This window comes from Stegastes partitus, unplaced genomic scaffold (genome assembly GCF_000690725.1).
Source record: "Stegastes partitus isolate 25-593 unplaced genomic scaffold, Stegastes_partitus-1.0.2 Scaffold123, whole genome shotgun sequence".
Classification (NCBI taxonomy): domain Eukaryota; kingdom Metazoa; phylum Chordata; class Actinopteri; family Pomacentridae; genus Stegastes; species Stegastes partitus.
The window spans coordinates 737,250-757,919 of NW_007577854.1; the positions used below are offsets into that span (position 1 = coordinate 737,250).

The 20,670-nt window shown below is 40.3% G+C and overlaps 1 protein-coding gene across 10 annotated transcripts in view; it reads left to right on the top strand.

Annotated features, from left to right (window-relative positions):
- The window catches only part of LOC103354871 (calcium/calmodulin-dependent protein kinase type II delta 2 chain), a 44,366-nt gene that overhangs the window by 5,832 nt on the left and 17,864 nt on the right, over positions 1 to 20,670 (top strand). For all 10 annotated transcript variants that reach the window (XM_008278441.1, XM_008278443.1, XM_008278446.1 and 7 more), the window contains exons 3-9: positions 14,434 to 14,493; positions 15,880 to 15,934; positions 17,351 to 17,416; positions 17,997 to 18,069; positions 19,718 to 19,820; positions 19,999 to 20,082; positions 20,314 to 20,408. In XM_008278441.1, coding sequence (XP_008276663.1) covers positions 14,434 to 14,493; positions 15,880 to 15,934; positions 17,351 to 17,416; positions 17,997 to 18,069; positions 19,718 to 19,820; positions 19,999 to 20,082; positions 20,314 to 20,408 — 536 coding nt within the window. The remainder of the gene's footprint in view (positions 1 to 14,433; positions 14,494 to 15,879; positions 15,935 to 17,350; positions 17,417 to 17,996; positions 18,070 to 19,717; positions 19,821 to 19,998; positions 20,083 to 20,313; positions 20,409 to 20,670) is intronic.

A 20,670-nucleotide genomic window follows, 5' to 3' on the forward strand; every position in this document is an offset into this window, starting at 1 on the left:
TCTCTCTCTCTCTCTCTCTCTCTCTCTCTCTCTCTGTCTCTCTCTCTCTTTCTTCTATGTATAAGTGTGCATAGAGGTTTTCATACAGGGCATGCTGGCGTGTCAGATATGGTCTTACCCTCTTTCCGCGATAAGCCCTAGAATTGCAACTCTGATTCCCTTCTCTCTGGCAGGATCATGACCTCCCCCCCACCCCACCCCTCTCCACCACTGTGTGTGTTTGCATATGCAAGTGCAGGCGCGTGCGTGAGTATATATAATTGAAAGGGGTTTAGGGTAGGCTTGGTGGCTGGAATGCAGGCAGATCAAGGCGCTCTGTGTGTGTGTGTGTGTGTGTGTGTGTGTGTGTGTGTGTGTGTGTGTGTTTACGTGTTTGATGTGTTTCTGGTTATGCAGGCACACGTGTGTCGGGCCTATAGGACCAGTCACAGTCCTGCAATCTGCAATCCTGATTATGCAGCATTTCATTAAGAGCAGCAGATGAGCCCGTGAATGAGAGGAAGCAGTGGAGGGACACAGGAGAAGAAAAGGATAGGAAGCAGAGGGGGAAAGACAGATAATCAGAGAGAGAAAGAGAGGACGACAAGTCAGTGCTTAAGAGTGTGTGTGCGCATTTGTGCATGCATATTCCTCACAGCAGTTGAATATTTGTCCTCCCCCTTCATGCATGCGTCAGTGTCCTGTCACTATGACTCTGTCTACTATCTTTTGTCACTTTGTATTTGCTTGTGATGTGCTGCGTGTGTGTGTGTGTGTGTGTGTGTGCAGCTATGCAGGTGCTTGTGTATGTGTCTGTAATCCCTCATCTGTTTGAGTGTGTTTGTGCATGTGAATGTCCTTGTTTGTGAATCTGTGCACTCTCCTCCCTGCCTGACTATGTGGCCCTTTCAGCTTGCCTTAGCAGTAGGGGAGGTTTGCACTATTGCAATAAAGATACTTCAGAATTTGAAATAAGACAGGCTCACTCATTCCGCTGTGTAAATATTGCAAAGCACTGGGAAAGCCACGTTGATGAGGAGATAGGGTGAAGAAGAAAAAGGGCTGCATTTATAAGGAGGAATGAATCAAAACAAAGATTTAGAAATATGTGTTTTTACGCAAGGTTGCTGATGCTTTTCTTCCTCCTTTTTCGCATTTTATCTTCCCTGAATTCTTATTCTTAACATATCAGAAGTGTACCATGTTGGTGAAGTCCTTTCAGTTTTGCCGAGACTGAATTACAGTTGTTCCTGGCTTGATGTCGTTCCAGTCCACTGATCCGTAACTGACCCTCCTTCAGAGTGGACAGTGTCTGTGGTAATTGGGTTGCGCTGTTGTTATTTTTGTTATGTGAAGGTGTCATGGTAACAGAGATGATAGCTGTTGCTGAGATATAAGCCGGTCTTCCTCAGACGAATCGAAACTGTAGATATATCTTTATATGTGTGCATGTTTTTCTTTTTTGTGTATCATACCCCTTGTGTAGTCTTCCCTCATTAGGCAAGATAAAGATTTGTCCTCCATCCTGATTTCCCTTCTCTTTTCTTTTCTTTTTTCTTTTTTTTACCGTCTTTATTCCTGTGTTTCTTCGTTGTCACTGTGACTCTGTTTCGCCTCACTTTGAAGTGAAGGGAGAGAGAGGGGATGTGGTTGTGGGAGAGAGAAAGATAGGGAGACAGACAGACAAACAGGAGGGGAGGAAAGGAAGGAGGGATCAGCGAGAAGACCGGGGATCACATGACTCACTGGGTACTTGAAGGCTAAAAATAAATGCTGGTCGTGGTCTTGCTGTGTGTGTCTCTATCACACACACACACACACACACACACACACACACACACACACACACACACACACACACACACACACACACGCACACACACACACACNCACACACACACACATTGAAAATATTCCATCTTTTGTAAAGAGCCAGGTTTTTGGTTTCAGTCGATGCTCACCTGTCTGGCAAACCAGACTGCCAGCGGACACAGAGAGGTGTGCTTCTGTTGTTTTTGTCCACAGTGTATGTGTGTGTAATTTAGACATTTCAGCGTAAAGATTTGGCATGGAGAAAATATGTGATTTGGATTTTTGTGACCTGACCATACAGTAAATTGTATGATATTTTGTAATTAAACTCCGAGGTATTAATCAGTGTAACACAAATGATCAAACATTGACCCCAAGTTGAATTACAAACTTATTTGGTTCCTTTATGTAATTGTGCAATTGCTATATTGAGTATTGCACTTATACCAGGTCCCCATTTCCTTTCCAGTCAACCAGAGATAATTGTAAGTATTCTGTTTCTGCGTAAAAACGTGTAGCAAATTATGTCACATCTGGTGTAATATTATGTCAGACGTGGTTAAAAACGGATTCAGAAATTGTACATGAATCCTGCTGTTACTAGATTTCTTGTAAAGCTGTCAGCTTTCTCATGGCCTTTATTAGCAGATAGAGATTGTCTATACATAATGGCAACTGAATCTTCTCCATGACAACAGAGCAAACCCCATCCACTGATAAAGGCCATCAGATGCAGCTAAAAGCTCTGGAATACATCAAGATGCTTTTTTTTTTGTCAGACTACTATTTTTAAAGGTCAAGAATGACTATTGGAGCTCAACCTTAGATGTGACTAAATCACACCAGGCTAATTGTCTGAAACTAGGTACCATGTAGATGCTTAAGCCTGATAAAGTGACAGGACAAGCTATTTCACAGCTGAAACACTGATATAAAAAAGTTTCCGCTAGCCGTTTACAGTCCTCCTTACCTGTTAATTGCTCTTGACAATTACCTGCAGTAACAGTCAAGTTTTCTTTGCTCGAAAAACTACTGTGGCCAATAAATACAGTTTATACGAATACATTGCAGAGAGATGCAAAGACCACACTAAACAGATAATAGCCTACATGTCCATTTCTAGCTAATTCTGCTGTAAACATCGCTGGTGACAGTTTCAGCAGGCGAAATCAGCAGTCATCAGGTAAAAATGTCATCTCTTAAAAATGTTCTTAATAATGTAAGCTATAATCAAAATTGCAGCCCTTGTATTTTTAAAATGTCAAGATTTTGATGAGAACGATTGATTGTTCAGCCCAGACAGAAGCTACAGTATGACTAAGAAGCTTAATGGACTGTGCAGAAAGCAAGGGCATCCTTAATTACAGACTCTGCCTCTATCTTCTCCTACCTCTCTCACCTTCTCTCTCTTTTTCTGTATGTCAACCTCTGGTTTTTCTGCTTTCCTGGCTCCCTGGCATTGTGCTGGTCTTACAGCAAAACTACAGTCAGTGTGCGTTAAGAGTTAAAATCTTCAGTCTGGTCTCCATTTCTAGAAAACATCTTGTGACCTTTCAGTCAGAGCCCACATATCCGAAGACTTCAACAATGACAAATAAGAAAAAGATTCTATTATTTGCTGTAATATGCATTTTTGTTAATATACATTGTGTTCCCTGTGTTGTTTTTCCAGAGTCATAGCAACAATGGAGTATGAGCACCTTTGAGTTAAGTCACTAAAGTGAAATCCACATTAAAACACTTAGGAACCGTGTGCCTCACAATCCAAACAGATGGAGATTAGATGGATCAGCACTGCTGCCATAAAACCGCAGACACATTTTACAAAAAAAAAAAAAAAAAAAAATCAAACGTAAATGTCAGATTTAGTATGACTACTGCCTCACAAGTATTTCATTCCAGAAGCCGCGTTTTGCACTGATGTGTTCTAATTAAAAGCAGAAGAGGTATAGATGCCAGTTTCTTTCTGACAAAAGTAGCTGCAATAGTTGTGGAATGCAGTGTCGCTGCAATATCAGGCTTTTATTTCATTAAAACCTATTGCTTTCCTCACCTCTACATCAAAGAAAACACTGGGTGGAAAGTTCATGTTCTCCAGGGGCTTGTTGGGAGGCACTGCAGGTAAACCCAGAAAGAATTGAACTCTGGTTAGATGCAGAAAATGTGGAGAGTTGGCTCATAGGTTTATGCTGTTTAAAGTTTGCACACTTTCTTTTTTTTTTTTTTTTAAGTAATTTTTTTTTGGCATTTTTGCCTTTATTAGATAGGATAGTTGAAGGAGAGACAGGAAAGTGAGGGAGGAGAATGGGGGAATGGGTTGCAGCAAAGGGCCGTGAGTGGGATTCAAACCCATGGATGCTGCATTGGAGACTATAGCCCCTGTACATGGGTCGCCAGCTCAACCATGTGAGCTAAAGCGGCAGCCCGAAGTTTGCACACTTTCTTGTGCATGCAGTGCTCTTGTTCAGGCAGTTATTGTATATTAAACAGTTATTTTGTTTTCTTTCTGATAAACTTTTGCTGGGTACTATGCCAGGTCTTGTGGTAACCAGGGAGCTACATAGTTTTCTCTGTTTATTAAGTGAGGGGACATTTTATCACTGCTGTGTAGCAGAAATGACATTCTCAAGATGAATCTTATATACTGTGGTTATGGATACACCAGAATGTGATGTCAGTGCTGCAACCATCATCATAATACAGAATTCCTTTCATTGTAGGGTGCCATCGCTGTATTTAAACCTGTGGTCTGTGTATGCGATTATAAACATGGATTTGTCTTTGTCTTTGTGTTGGGAAATATCGCCTTTTCAGGATGTCTTTAGACCATCAGCCTCAGAATTAACCACTTTTATATATTAGTCTAATGTGTGTGCATCACACCGGATAAGACAGAGGCAGAAACTACCCCACATTATTAGACTCTCAGCCATACTCTTGGGGCAGTTTTATCTCTGACACCAGCCACATTTGTTTGTCCTCAGAAGAGAAAGCAAGGGAGTTATCAGTTTCATAATTCTTCCTTTATTGAGAACCAGCAGAGGGTGACGGTGTCTCGGTGTCCTGGATGGTTTCATTAGATCCCTGGGTTCTGCAGGGGGTAGAATGGAACCTTATGGAGGAGGACTACTTAGCCGCTGGCCACAGAGGATGTTACATTCACCCCACTACATCTTTTTAATTAAAACTCTTAATTAAATTGGAGCGGAGCAATTCCAGCACCCTGTTGTAGAGTGTGTGTGTGTGTATGTGGTTCGTGCGTTTGTGTGTGTATTAAGGTTATAACTACAGATAAGCTTTATTTTCATCGATTGAAATATTGATTGTTTAAAAGGGTTTATCGATTATAACCATCACAAGTACCCAGAGGATGCTCTTAAGTGATTGTAGCTATTAATTGATTATCAGAAACGTCATGAGAATTTCCTGCTGGGATGTACATTTTACAGCTGCACTGGCATCTGTAATACCTTATAGGAAAATAAGGAAAACACAAATTTCTGCATGAATAACTGTTGTCTGTTTGTAAGATCAAGTGTGAATGTAAAACCTATCCTTCATGTGGTTCACTGCCCTTTTTTTTGACTTTTGCCATTAAGAAAACTGACCTATAGCAACAATATTTGGACAAACTGACCCTCCCTTATTGCACAAACCACTTTTAGCTACTGTGGATTGCAACCCCCCCTTTTGTCAGAGGATGGTACAAAGTTAATGTTAGCTGATGTTGCTTCTCTTTAGCTTAGGAGCCATTTTAAATTCAACCCACTTCCAAAAATATTTTGACATTAGCTCCCCTGATGACTGGGAATGTATTCGCTGTGGAACAGAGCAGGTCAGCCAATGCTCCGCTTTTCATACTTGGCACATGAACTGCTGACACAGTTGGAGGGTCAACAAACGAAACTTGGGTCAGGGTCTTGGCTATTTTGTCACGGTTCATGAGGGACCGCAGTGTTCAGTTGAAGGTCCAGTGTGTCGGATTTGGTGGGATCTGTTGGCAGAAATGGAACATAGTATTCATAATTATGCTTAATTAGTGTAAAATCACCTGAAAATATTAATCTGTTTGTTTATGTAGGGAGTGGATCCTCTTTCACAGAGTCTGCCAATTCAAATTCAATTCAAATCAAGTTTGTTGTCATTTTGCTGTACACACACAGTAGTACAGGCAAGATGAGAGAGCGTTTCTTCAGGATCATTTAATTAGTAAGTTTTGCGGAATGCACGTCTCTCGCTGTGTCCTGAAGGGGCCGCTGCGTCCATGTGTGCCGCCATTACATTTCACCACATGCACCCCATGTCTTCTACAGTAGGCCAGAATGGACAAACCAAACTAAAAACGGAATTTTTGTCAGCCCCTGTAAGTTCCTGTAAATGCTTGGAAGGGGCAGGTAAGGCGAGTAGTATTGACTCGGTGTCACTAAATTTTGCATAGTGGCTCTTTAGCTAACTTTCTGATTTCAAGGAGATGCTTGCAACCAAGGTTTGAGCAGCAATGGGTTTTTTATGCACCGGTAAAAACCTAAAATATCAACAAGAATTTGTGTGATAAAGTTAAAAAATATATATTTTACTTGGAACCTCTCCACTTTTCCAGTTTGCATTCTTACACATTCACACTTTGAGACATTTTGTCAAATGATGAATTGCATGACTTTACAGCACTAGTTCAATACCTCATCACATCAATAAAAGTACAATATGTCCTTTCTGTACATTCCTCCTGCAGTAAGTAACATCACCCTCTTCACTTTAACTGTGGTGTTCTGGTCTGTGTAAAGTCATACTGTAGCATACAGGTCACACTGTCATTACTATCCAGTTAATTAACTTAACACTTAACACTGAAGTCAGTCGTAAAGACATTTATAGCAGGTCTTCATGTTCTTGCCTGGAATAGCTCTGATGAAGCCCAGGTATATAATCCCAATTCTATTTTTGTCAGTAAATTTGAACCAGTGAATAATGTCTTTGTAAAATCAACATATACCTAACAGAGATGTTTATATGACATATTAAGGAACACATTTTTAACAGAAATGAAAACTACAAACAGTTGACATCAGCATGGGATCATAAAAACCTATATTCTTCTCTTCTTAGTGTGCATTTGAGTAAATTCTTAGGTTGCAGTAAAATGAGTACTTGGTAACATTATGTGGATCTGATTAATGCAAGAGGACAGAAATCAGATTGCAGCTATAACTTGGTAAACCAGAGTGGAGATACAAAGCACGAATAGGATGTTTGAAGTTAATGCAGGGAGGGACTCAGACTTAAAAGCAGCCCTGGAGTTTCTCTCAGGGCTGCAGTCCAATATTACCAGCACAGGGACACAGTGCAGTCCCTGGCTGGGCTGTTTCAATACCCTAATTTTATCAACAGAACAATACAAGCCTAAGTCAATTTGAGGCTCTGTTTCATATGGGCTGTATTGCTCTCCTGCTGCTCGTCTTCCCTTGGTCCTCTTTAACTGCTGCCTCTGCTGCTTCTAATACTGCTGCCACCAAGCAACTCTGTTGGTTTTCTGCATTTACAAGCGTCACTCCTCAGTGTGTCCTGCCTTCTCTTCTCTTTACATTTTCTTCATGTTTTACATCATTCTTGAGTTTGCCTCATGTCCTTACTTTATTTACATCTACACCATGCAATAAATGTGAAACCCCCTTTTGAAGTCTGAAGAAGCCATCAACTAATTATCACAAAATTATTGCGTTTACTAGTTTCAACACCGGCATGTCCACATTATCCATCTGGCTCTGCCTCAGTGAGCCACACACACCATCCTCTTTGTTTGAATCTGCTTTTAGTATATTGGACTACCTTTCTCTGTCAGGTTTTTGTTCTGTCTCTATTTTAGTCCCTGTCTCTTGCTTGTTTGCTGCTCGCTTTCTATGTTTGCCTGTGTCCTCTATGTCCGCCCCTAAATTTGGTAATCTTGGACCTACAGGATGTCATACCACAAGAGGCAAAGAAAAACACATACAAACACACAAACACAGAGCACTACACTGCTGCAGTGCGGTTGCAGACGCAACACGTCAGAAACTGACTGAAAGAGAAAGAAGCAGCAGTGGAGGGAGACAGAGGGGAATAGAGGTGGGGGGCTGTCAGGGTCTGCTGTGGAGATTCTGGAATTTGTCTTGTGGTGCGATGATTCGCGATGGACAATTTGTCAGCGACTCTTCAGTGCAACACTCTGAAGTGAAACTTTGCAAACAAACAGGTGGGGGCAAGGGGATTTCAGCAAAAAAAAGCCAGGATGGAAACATGATTCAAGTTAAAAAATGCAAATAAAAACAAACACTGAGATATAACAATGTATAAGAGTTAGGAGAAATTTTCATGTCAGCGTACATATCTGTGCTTCTTGTGCCTTTTGAGCCACACGGTTATCATCTGATATAATCAAGATAAGACATACATTATCACACCTTCACCCCTAAACCCTTTAGTAGAAGACTTAAATGTTTGATTTTTATCATTCATGTTTTGATATTACACAGTATATCACTCTTTTTTTTCTTCGTAAAACCAGTTAACATTGTAGCTTCCAGCTTTCTCTGGGTGATTTATGACAGCAGAAAATTGGTTACACCATATGCTGTGCTTGCCAGTTTATGTTGTAACAGGGCAGATTTATGAGAAAACAGGTCACATTTCCAATGATAATGTTGCATCACTCATGAAAGAGATCCAATACCAAGGAAGAGGTATAATTACAAAGCGATTTGAGTAACTTTGTGTAAACGGCTGTCGACTTCTTAGTAATATAAAAATGTTTAATTAAGTTGTCTGTGTGGATTGTCCGTCATCCAGGTCATGGTAATCCTAAGAGACTTTAGTAGAAAGCAACTGGATTTCTCTTCTACGTTCTTGAAGATGTTTCACTTCTCACCCAAGACGTTTCTTTGGTCCTCGAACTGTAGAACTGAAGGAGTCTCTTGGATGAGAGGTGAAATGTCTTCAAGAACCTAAAAGAGAAGCCCAGTTGCTTTCTACTGAAGCTCCTAGGATTTATTTAGGTTCTTGCAAAATTGCAAGGCTCCATCTTCAAGTGATAGACACAGTTGCAACATATTTGCATGCCCTACTTACTTTGCTCCTCCTGTTGACAAACGAACATAGACGTACTAAGTGTGAAATCCTAATCCGGGCTACACACTTGGAATGCTGACACCAAGAAATAGATTGCTTTAGACAAGATGGTTTGTGATGTGGCAAATGCAAGAGGTCAGTATCCTGCAGACAGCAAAGCAGCTGACCGAGTTGCAGCACACTGGACTTCCTGTATCACTCCGCTAATTCCACATTTAGGTAAATGAGACATGTATGTTCATCTTTTAAAAGTGACATTTAGTCTTCTGTTGTTGTTGTTGTTGTTTTTTCATCTGTTGCATCTATAATGTAGCAATACATCTTCACCACAGGAGCTTTTGACATAGTGTTGTGATTACCATAAGAATGAAAAAAAGACCAAAACATTTCAAGGTTCTTGGGGCTACTTCACTGCATTACAGTGTTTCTCAAAGTAAGATTTCACTGGCACAAATGCATTATTAGGCATGAAAGTGGTACAAACAGAGTAAATGTTGACTTTTTTGTGCCACAACAGCAGATTAAAAGACAAGTTCCAACATGTTTACGTCATTAAAAATGAAAGAGGAAAATTTCACTGACACTATAAAGTATATTTTAAATGAAGTTACCAACCGTCATGGTCTTACTTTATGCATGAATAGGAATTCTGCTTGACAGAGTAGCGTACAGACAGACATTCAGCTATGATTGGGCCAAAAAGGTGCAGACAGTCCTGAATGATAACAGCTGACTGAAGTAGCTTCACATTCGTCCGCACAATTGCATTTGCTTCACATTATGTAGAAATGCTGCTGTCAGTTTAAACCACGTAAGCAAAATGCCTCTCACTAATGTCTGTGGCAACAGAGCTCAAGCTTACACACACACAGATACATTTAAATATTGTAAAGCATTTTTGTCAGCCAGTCACAACTCATTGTTGTCAGTCTGAGAGTTTTTGACAGTCAGGCAGATTTCAGAGCCGCCTGCTACGAAATTGTGTTAAGAGAAGGTGTAAAATGCGTTTACTCGTCTATTAAAAAATAAAAATGCTCTGTTAGGCGAACATACGGACTGTCACACCTTCACTCGTGCACTTTTGTGTTCCAATCCGGTTATCTTGCATGTCTTTGAAGTTTGCAAAAATAGTGGACCTCTCAAAGGAAAACCACATAGCACAGGAAAACCACACAAACCTTGAACCCGTTCTTACTTTCATAAAGCTGTTGAAATCTTGTGGACATGGTTACAGTTTCTCCCTGAAATCAGCAGCATACTATCTCCTTTTTGCACATTTTTTTAACTTTGGCAGAGCTTTTATCAGCTTCCTGTCTTCCACAACAACTGTATGTATCTTCTCTTTAGCTCAAACTTCATCATGCAAACAAACGTGTATCCATCCTAGTGCTCTCTGCTCTTCTTTACTGTTGTGCATAAGTATCCATGCACATCATGGAACTGTTGCAGTACAGTACAGTGTAATGCTGTCTTTCCTACTCTCCATCCTTATTCAAGTTCACATCCTGTGTTTCAAGCATGACAGGTTGAGTGGTTTTTAAGTTTCAGGAGAGCAGATGTGTTATAATTAAAGTTCTAAGTACATACGCTCCTGCAGAATTAGTTGCTTGTGCTCTCCTGTCTGTACTTCTGTAGAGTTTGATAGTTGTGTGTGAACTCTCGATGTCTGCCATTTGCATGCAAGGCTGGTTCCACTGCAGAGGAGAGGAGAGGCCTGACGCTCTGATTGGTGCAGGAGTTGCTAGACAACAGATGTCCAGCCGGCTAGGAGGTGGACTACCTGTGGAGGAGGGAGAGAGAGAGAGAGAGAGAGGAGGGAGACAGAGTGAAAGAAGAAGTGGAGGTGGAAAATGATGGAGAGAAGCCTGTCATATGACTTCACGGTGTACAGTCAGTGAGTACAGCACGAAGAAAGACAACTACCCTAACATGACCAGCTTTATATGTGCCACTGAATGGTGATTCAGAGGGAAACCGCTTTCCAGTGAAGCATCCAAGTTGATTTTAACATGTTTTATTTAGTGTTGTGAAGTTTCCAGGTGGCTATTCTATGTTCCTTTTAAGTATTAAAGCCTCGACCTGGGATTTATACATCATGATGTGACCAAAAGATTGTACCTGAATAAAAAAAAAAAAATTAACTTTACTACAAATGCCACATGTTTTTGCTTGTATTGTGGTAAACTTTGAAATGGACACAATTGGCTGCAGCATTACATCCATATCGGAATCCACTTGTCCTGCTGTATATGAACTATTTTGCAAGAAATAAATAGTTTTCATACCTTCAAATAAATTGCCCTTTTTTGTTCATAGGCAGAAGTACAACATCAGTTTGGGCAACCAGATGTGTTTTACAGTGTGCAGCAGAAAGGTCAGAAGCTAAAAATGTGGAACAGTCTAACTTTAGCAGAGTATCGTATGCTCTCTAGTAATCTGTCTACCGTAGAATGCTGTCATGATGAATTATGGAGTGGACCTACTGCCAGTGAGGATGTTTTAAATGAACACTGAGTATCTGAGTATTGTTCGGTTTGCATACAGTAATGCACCTTTTATTTCTTATTGGTATTTCTAGAAAAGGTTGTTCATGTATTGTGTGTGCAACCTGATGCTGTCAGACTAGATCAAATATGGATGTATAACCAAACAGAAACATTTTAGGTTCTTAAAGAAAAACAAGAAAAATGTGGTTAGGAAAGGTGGAAGATGGGTTTAGTGCAATGAATCTATTAAATTAGAAAAGCAAAAACAGAGTGTTTGTGTTTTAGCCTGAGACAGACGCAAAGGGATTATGTGCCATTCAGTAACATGAGACTGAGGCAGAGATGGAGAGATTAGTGACCTTGCTCAGGGGGTCCTGCTAATCATGCAATAATGGCCGAGCTGCCCTTTTTTCTGGCGCTGCCTGTCAGGATGCTTGTGTGCTTGTGTGCTGCTGTGCTTGTCTGTAAAGCTGGCGGTGTACTTCAACGAAATCAAACTGCCGTGTTCTCGCAGGCAATTTGGCAGACATGCGACCATACGAGACAGCTGCATTGGGTTCTGGATGCAGGAGGCCTTTACAGAAGTTCCTGCAGAGTTTTCTTCACCACTACTGCACCCACTGTTGTAATTATTGTAGATTGGTAGATTTGATGATAATTTGGCAGTTTTTTAGTTTTTTTTTTGTTGATAATCTGATGGTTGCATTTTCTATTTTTTAGTATCCGCTTGTTTTGGAAGATCAACAAGCCGACCGACAGTCACTTCATGACACACCTTTTCCTCCATGTTGTCTGTGTTTTTTTGTACTTGTAACTAACTGTACCTGCCAGGTTTAAAAATCCAATCATGTACTCATGTACTTCAGGCTTTTACAACAATGGAACCGCAGCTCTTGTTTGTTTTTGTTTTGCATTTCACAGTCGAAATCTTATTCTTGATGTATCGCCGTCACTGTGACCGATAATCTTCAACCTTTTGGTATAGTTGAACAGTCTCTCAGAGACAATGAACATATTGTACCGGCATTTTTTCTGCACATTTGAAAGCACGCCAAGTTCCACTTGGTTCTGAAGCATACGGAGCCCTAAATTTGTCTGGGCGTCTGCCTGTTGCTTCCTATAGGTGCAGTACGCTGACACAAAACAAACAGATACCTGGACCTATAATGAGAACAAGCTGCCTGGTGTTTCTTTGTTGGTCTTGTTGCTTGTGTGCTGCACTGAGCCCACAGTTTCCATAGCATCAAGAGGAGCCGAGGAAGGAGACACAGATGAGAGTGAAAAATAGGCGTCCTATTTTATTTTGAAAAAAAGCTGAACCCGCTGCTCTTCTCTCTCTCTCTCTCTCTCTCTCTCTCTCTCTCTCTCTCTCTGTCTCTCTCTCTGTCTCTGTCTCTGTATCTGTTTCTCTCTCTCTCCCTCTCTTTCTATGTGTCCTGAGGCAAAGTTGAAATGGGTCGCCTCAACACCGTACTGCGTTACTCATTATAACGACTGCTGTTCTGTCTCAGTTGTTCCGTATCAGAGTCACTGGACATTTGAGCATCACTTCGTGTTCACAAAGTCAAACCAAATCAGTCTGCTCTCACAGACGAGACCGGACTGAAATATTGCTGTCTGATGCTGTCTGGGCTTCTGTTGCAGTACAGTTAGAATACAGTAACACTTGCTGTCCTCTCTGTCAGTCCCTGACCGACGGCGCTGTGCTCAGGTCATGAAATTTGGTGGTTTTCCTCTTCGCAGGGCATGTGTATGTTTTTATTGGCTTCCTTAAAGTTTTGCTACATATTTAGCATATGCACCAACCACATTTATAAACCAGAAAAGCTCATGTTGCATTTAGGTGAAAATATGATAAAGAAGGATTAATATGAAAGTGCAGTTTAGCCTTCAGTCAGTAAAAGGGTGCATAGACTGCTATTGGCTGCAGTATACTGTACATGTGGCACAGCAGCACACAGATTATTGTCATCGTGAGAAATGGTTAAAGATAAGTATATTTTTGGCAGGTAAAACCCAATAATTATCTGATTACTCAAGGTTCATCCCACTGATGCAGAAATCCAATTCCAATATTTCCATAAAGCTGCTGATTAATTTTCTGTATTGCCAGAAATGATGGTATAGCTAATAGTATTAGCGTCTCCCGCTTAATTTACAATATCTTTTTTCTCGCGTAAAGCTAAGCGATAATACAATAATTTTGTGTTTATCAATTTATCAGCTGGGATAGACTCCAGCCTCCCACAACACTCTTCCCTCCATTTGTTCCATCACAATCCTTCACTTGTTGGCATGCTGATGGATGGAAGGATGGATGTCATGGAGATGTAATCAGACTTATTTTCTGTCCAGATGAATAATTCCACACAAATTAAAAGCAAAAAGTTAAGACTTTGCTTTAAAAATTTAAAGGGATTACTGTAATATATGCATAATGAAACACAGTGTGTTTGTATTCATTTGGAGATATTGATTTCAGCTATAATGCCCAGTCCAGCTTCTTAATCTGTGTTTTTATATGAGTGAAGGAAGAACTGTTAATAGCAGGAAAAGCCTCTTAATCCTTACATTTCATTTAGGTTAAGCTTTTGAATATGTGATATTTACTGTGATTTAATTTATTTTGTCCTCAGGGCAGCAAATGGAAGCTGCAAGTGGGTTGCAGGAGTTTATGTGGAGCCTGGCACCAGAGGTCAATATGAATCCGCTGTAGCCGTTCACTCTGTTTGTTGTTTGCTGTCGCCTGCCTGTTTGTGGCACATAACCAAGCACATATCAGGTCACATTATTTTTGTCAAGCATTTCAGTTCTGATAAGGAAAAGAGCAGGCTGAAGCAAAGCCAGCGTGCACACACAAACCGACACAACACAAACACACACCGGCGCCGACAACGATGCCCAAACACTGGAATGCGTCCTCTGAGCGAGAACTCAGAACTAACTTACAGCCAACTTCATGTTAGATGATGTAGAAAGCCAATCATGGCAGGGAATAATGAAGAGCATTAAAATAACCCATCTCTGTTTGTGTCTCTGCTGTTTTCTCTTTTAGATCATCAAAAGCTGGAGAGAGAGGCGAGGATTTGTCGTTTACTGAAGCACCCCAACATCGGTGAGCTGAGTGTCCTCGATCTGGAAAACACGCACACACACACACACAAGAACACACTTCGATACAAGCGAAAACACACGCACACACACACACACACACATGCACACATTTTGTTCAAGTCTCTTGTGATTTCTGCTATGGCTATTCATCTTCTAGACACAGTTGTGAGAGAGTGAGCGAGGGAGAGCACCAAGCATATATATATATATGTGTGTGTGTGTGTGTGTGTGTTTGTGTGTACAAGCATCTAATGATGATGTACCTGTGTGCTCTCCCAGCTGAGTCATCAGAAAGACACAGGATTCCTCCACTCTCTCTAAATCACCGACCCTTTACACTGGTTCCTCATTATACCTCTGATAGAAGCTGTCGCTCCTCTTTTGTTTTCACACTCATCCACACATGCTCTCTTATTATCTTTACTGTCATACTTTCAGATTTCTCGAACAATCTCTGTTCAGTTTTACAACATAAATCTGCTCTTATAAAGTTTGCGAACACCTGTACTTTAAAAAGTCATGAACCAGTTGAAAAAAAGAAAATATATGATTGACGTACCACAAAAAAAGTATTAAGGACATTTTTTTTTAAAGTGTTGTTTATGTGTTTTCTATTTGAGTTTTTAATACACTCTTGAAAATGACATGCTACGTCCTTTCAATAAATCCCCAAACTCCTCTGTGGGTTTTGTGAACATTGTTGACTTCAGAATCTCAAAACACACTCTTGTGTATCTTAACACTTCAGAAACAAGAGCAGGAATTTTCATAAAAGCGGCAAGAATTAAATTGAAAGCAAGTTAGAAAGTTTGTTTCCTCAGATTTGAATACAAATGTCAAAACAGTGATGTGCAATCCCTTGTTTGAGTATGTGTGTGTTACTGGTGTTATCAGGATTAATTAAATTAATGCTCGAGGCAGCAGCTCAATTCACAAAGCAAACTTACAGAATTTTTAGCAGATGTTTTTTGTTTGTTTATCTGTAGTTAGGTGTATACATTATGATTTGAATTTAATGGAAACATCAGAGTTTCTAGTTGTGCTCAAAGATTTTATCCATCTGTAGTCATTATCAGTAACAGCTTTGCTAGAAACTTTTCAGAATAAATCATCACATCAAGAGAGGGCTGAATATTTTTGACATAAACTCATTCTGCTACGCGACTTACACTCACTGCTTCACATCGCTGGACATGTTGCGTATTACAACTTTGTTTCAACTTGAAGTAAAGCTGCGACACAGCAGAATAAAAGAAGACATGAATACTGAGTGTTGGCTTTAATAGTGGAATATTGCGCCGACTCTTCTTTAATTAGTGTTTTTTTTCTTCCGCTCCTGTTTCCTTTTCTGTCATGTGTTTGTGTTTTCGTTAAATCTCCTCCACAGTAAGACTTCATGACAGCATATCAGAAGAGGGTTTCCATTATCTGGTCTTTGATCTGTGAGTAACAGACGCTCTCTTTCTTTCACACAAACACACATGTTTTGTCTTGTTTTTCTTTCCCTCCTAACTTCTACATTTCCCTTTGTTAACTCTGTGTAAGTAATTGTTTCTTATCAGCTTTTTGTAAATTTGTCACTTTGTGCATTGACTGCATTATTCTTAGTAACTGTATTTAAACAAATAATTTACACCATAAAACAAAAAGTAACATCTTGGCTCGTTAGGTAATGCGTAAACTGTTTTCTAGGAAACATTTATAGCACGTTCTAGTCATAAGCAATCAACTGTGATAACGTAAAGTCAATGTAGCTTCAAAGCTGAAACATAATTGCCCAAAATGACAGTTTTAGGGGCCAAACAATACAATAAACTTAACTGCTAGTCTTTGGTTAATGTGGATATTAATTGTACATCATATATACATGCAAGGAAAAATGTTTCATACATAGAAAACCTAGTAGTATTCACGGGGGGTGGAGCAGTTAATCAGTTATTGACATCTGAATTGCATGAGCTGCAATTTTTTGTTAAAGTTTAAAGGTGTACATATCATTTTGAATGAAACATTGATGTGCAACAGAGATGTCCCTGCTTACAAGTCATGTACTCTAGATGTAAGAGAACGTGAATGCTTGTTAAAAACCACAGCAAAAATAATTTTTGTTCAAGTGAACAACAACGCAAAATTTGCCATTCTAAAAAAAATCATGACTCATATTACAATTGCAGTATCAGTCACAAAAATTGCAATTAGATTTTTTTTTTTTTTGCACATTATTTAGCTTTTGTATTAATACAGGTTGGATTGATACGAAACTAACTGATGCTATTAAGCCTGATGTTATTATGATTGTGCTATTTATATGAAACATAACCATCTTTAAAACAGTTGTTAAACTGCCACATATATTTCATATTAACTCTTTTACCACTCAACAGGTCATATAATCGCGAGCTGTTGATTCATTTAACCACACAACAGTTACACACGGCAGTTACTGGCTGAAAATAAAGACCTGCTTTGTGGGGCTTGCCCATTTTAATTTAGTGATGCATTACGCTCCGAGTAGCAAATTAAAGTTTATGAGGACCTGGTGATAGCAGTTTCTGATCTATTCCCTCTCTTGCATGTGTGTGCTTGTGATTAGGGTAGGCACCCACATTCACAAACACAAATACACTAAACTATAGCAAAGATACACTCCAGTGCAACCATTTTCTTCTTGAACGTACATATATACGTGTACAAATACATGGCTTTGACTACATTTTTACTCATGTATTATAACTATATTCTATGAAAACATGAGGTATGTGTGTATGTGATTACATTTATAGAACAATGAATGATTTCATGTCAATATGGAGAGACAGAATCGTGTAAAAACTGACATTGTCTCTGTCTCCCCACAGGGTGACAGGAGGAGAGCTGTTTGAGGATATAGTAGCCAGGGAGTACTACAGTGAGGCTGATGCCAGGTAACACACACCCACACACGCTCTCTCTGCTGAGCACAGCACCCATTATGCATCTCTGTTACTGCCGAGAACTCCATGTGCCTCTATGTATGTGTGCGTGTATATTTGTGTGTTTCACATATGGTCGTCTCAGAGGTGTGATACAGCTGCCTTGTCTCTGAGGCATCTCATAGAGTTATTTATAAAGGTGATTAATGACATATAGCCTGCGGTATTAATCATACACGACCTACCTTATGCTGCCAGCTTTATGCAGAACTACTGCCTCCCCAGAGACACACACACAGAAAAAGAGAAAGTGTGTGTTTATCTGTGTTTTCATGTTGTGGATCTATATAGTTAAATATTTTAAATCTTCCCAAAAATGAATTGCCATCATGTGACGTGTTATCTGTTAAGCATAAGGAGTCGAATAGTAAAGACTTATGATATATTGTTGTTGAAATTGTTTGTTCTTCTCTTTTCCTCAATTATTTCCCCTCACCTACTGTTTTTTCTACTTCCTTCCCTTTCCTTTTTGTCCTTCCCTCCATTTGTTCCATCACAATCCTTCACTTGTTCGTTACCGTCCTGCCCTCAGCCACTGCATACAGCAGATCCTGGAGAGTGTCCATCACTGCCATGTTAATGGGATCGTTCACAGGGATCTGAAGGTTTGTATGAACACAGCCATCGCTGCAGTCCAAAACAAAAACCCAAATCCCAGTCTCGAGTTGCACAACGGATGACAACATTCAGAAGGACCTAAAAGTCCTGACCTTTGCATCTTGTCGTTTTGCTTCTTCTATAAGTCATTTTATAAAATGGAAGTTTTCGTTATTCTCTCATCTGATGGGAAACATCGTACCATTATAAAGACTCGCTATTTGTCGCATTCTCTCATTAACCCTTGTAGAGGCACCAAATGCTTTGGACACGAATTAAAGCTGACATGACCTTGACCTCAGCTTTGAAACTTGCTGCAATTCTGGTTTGAAGAAGTGTGATTCAAAGCCACCAAATTGCAACAGCTACTTCTCTCTTGCTACTTTCTATTGTTGTATTAAGCCCTTGCTGAGCTTCTTGGTGTTCGTGGTTCGCTTCCCTTCCAGCCATTTTCAAGAATAAGGATCCTGTCAATAACTACCCTGATGTTGCTGTGAGCATGCTTGTATTCTTGTGAGTGTGTGAGGTTGTGCAATGCTCAGAGTGTGGCGCAGGGTTGATAGAAATAGGAGCAATCACGAACCAGAAGCTCAGGAATGATCACGATTTGCATAATTATGTAAAAATTATGTTGAGATGTGAAAGATTTTCTAAGGTCATGAATATTCTAATGGTAGCCTGTATTCTCATAACTTCCCATGAGCATTTTGATGTGGTTGGAAAAAGGGAAGAGAATGCAAGAAGGCTCCCCTGAATGTGGTGAAATGGGTTGTGAGCATGTGACTGAAAAAAAGAATAGCCATGTTGGTTCAGGAGATTTCCAATCTGTCGAATGTGTTAGGGTAGACGTCCTTTATTGGAGTGATTTCAAGTTTTTATGTGCTTCATAATCAGCAGGATTTATTCATCATTATGTAAATAGTTATGTAGATGTGTCCAGTTGTCAGTTAGTGTCTGTGTCCTGAGTCACACGTCTGCCATAAACTGACTGCTCACAGGCTGTCTGTGTTTAGAGTCTCTAAATGTTAGGAAATGTTTTATTCATTAGAGCACACTGTCTAACTGGCCTTAGGTTAGCAAAGACCTTTCTGCACCTGTGTCTGTGTGCGCGTGTCCGAGAGCGTGCGTGCTGTGGGCTTGCATATATTTCCGGTCGTGCTAAACTGTGTTAGCGTGCGAGTGCGTGTTTTGTCGTTACACATATGTGGCTGAGTCACTTGATTTTACGCCCACGTCTCCTGTTACACCACACCTTCCCCCTGTATCCTTCTCCCTGCAGTGTGCACTTTGTTCCCACTCATGGATTTTAACAGTGTATTGGTGTTTCTGTGGACGAACAGCTCACATCTGCTACCAAGACACTCCCCTCTGAATCCATGAGGCTTAGGGAGCAAGTCCACAGCTCCAGCGTGAAACAATGTCCGTGGTCACATAGAGATTTGGTCCCGTGCACATTTTTGTTTCTCTGTCATTTTGTGTGGCAGAAAGGGAGTTGCCTCAGACACTGATTTAAGGGCAGTTTAGTGTGGTTGACCCCTAATAGTGTTGATTAGGATTTGGTTTGGCTAATCTGATCTTAGATCTGTGTCTGTGGGCAACCTGTTCCCAGAGCGTGTGACCTCTCACCTCTAACCTGTTTGACTCCGCCCCCCCCAGCCTGAGAACCTTCTATTGGCCAGTAAGCTGAAGGGGGCGGCGGTCAAGTTGGCTGACTTTGGGCTGGCTATCGAGGTACAGGGGGACCAGCAGGCATGGTTTGGTGAGTATTCATCCATTCATATTTACAAGCTGAAACAGTTGGTCAATGAAGCAACCAGTCAATCAGTCAATCACACATTTAGGTCGTCAACAAACAGCCTCAATCACTGAACTGCCCATTCCCGCCTGCCATTCCACATCTCCCTCCCTTCCTCCCTCCCTCCATGTTACTCCTTCAGGTTTTGCCGGCACTCCGGGCTACTTGTCTCCAGAAGTTCTGAGGAAAGACCCATATGGGAAACCAGTAGACATGTGGGCCTGTGGTAAATAACATTCAGAATCTCTCACTGCAACTGTTTGAATGAATTTGATGCTCTACCTAAAACCCCAACCTGTGGACTTATTTGCAGCTTCATATTGTTTTGAGAGTTTTGTGCAGTATAATGAGTAAACTTTATGTTTATATGTTTATTGCCATATCAGCATAAAGCGTTAAATTATAGCACTATGTTCTTCATGTGTGGCCTGACTTCCCATGTCACGTTTTTTTCCAGGTGTGATTTTATACATCCTGCTAGTGGGCTACCCTCCTTTCTGGGACGAGGATCAACACCGTCTGTACCAACAAATCAAGGCTGGGGCCTATGATGTAAGCATGGACACACACACACAATACATAAAGCTTCAACTTTAAAAAATCAAGTTTGTCGAATAATGACATGTAATTCGTTTGAATGAATTTGCACAGGCTTGAAACCTGCCCAAACACAAGATGCATCGCTACACATTAAACAATTTCCCCGAGGTTCTACCAAAGGGATCAATAAAGTTCTATCTATCTATCTATCTATCTATCTATCTATCTATCTATCTATCTATCTATCTATCTATCTATCTATCTATCTATCTAT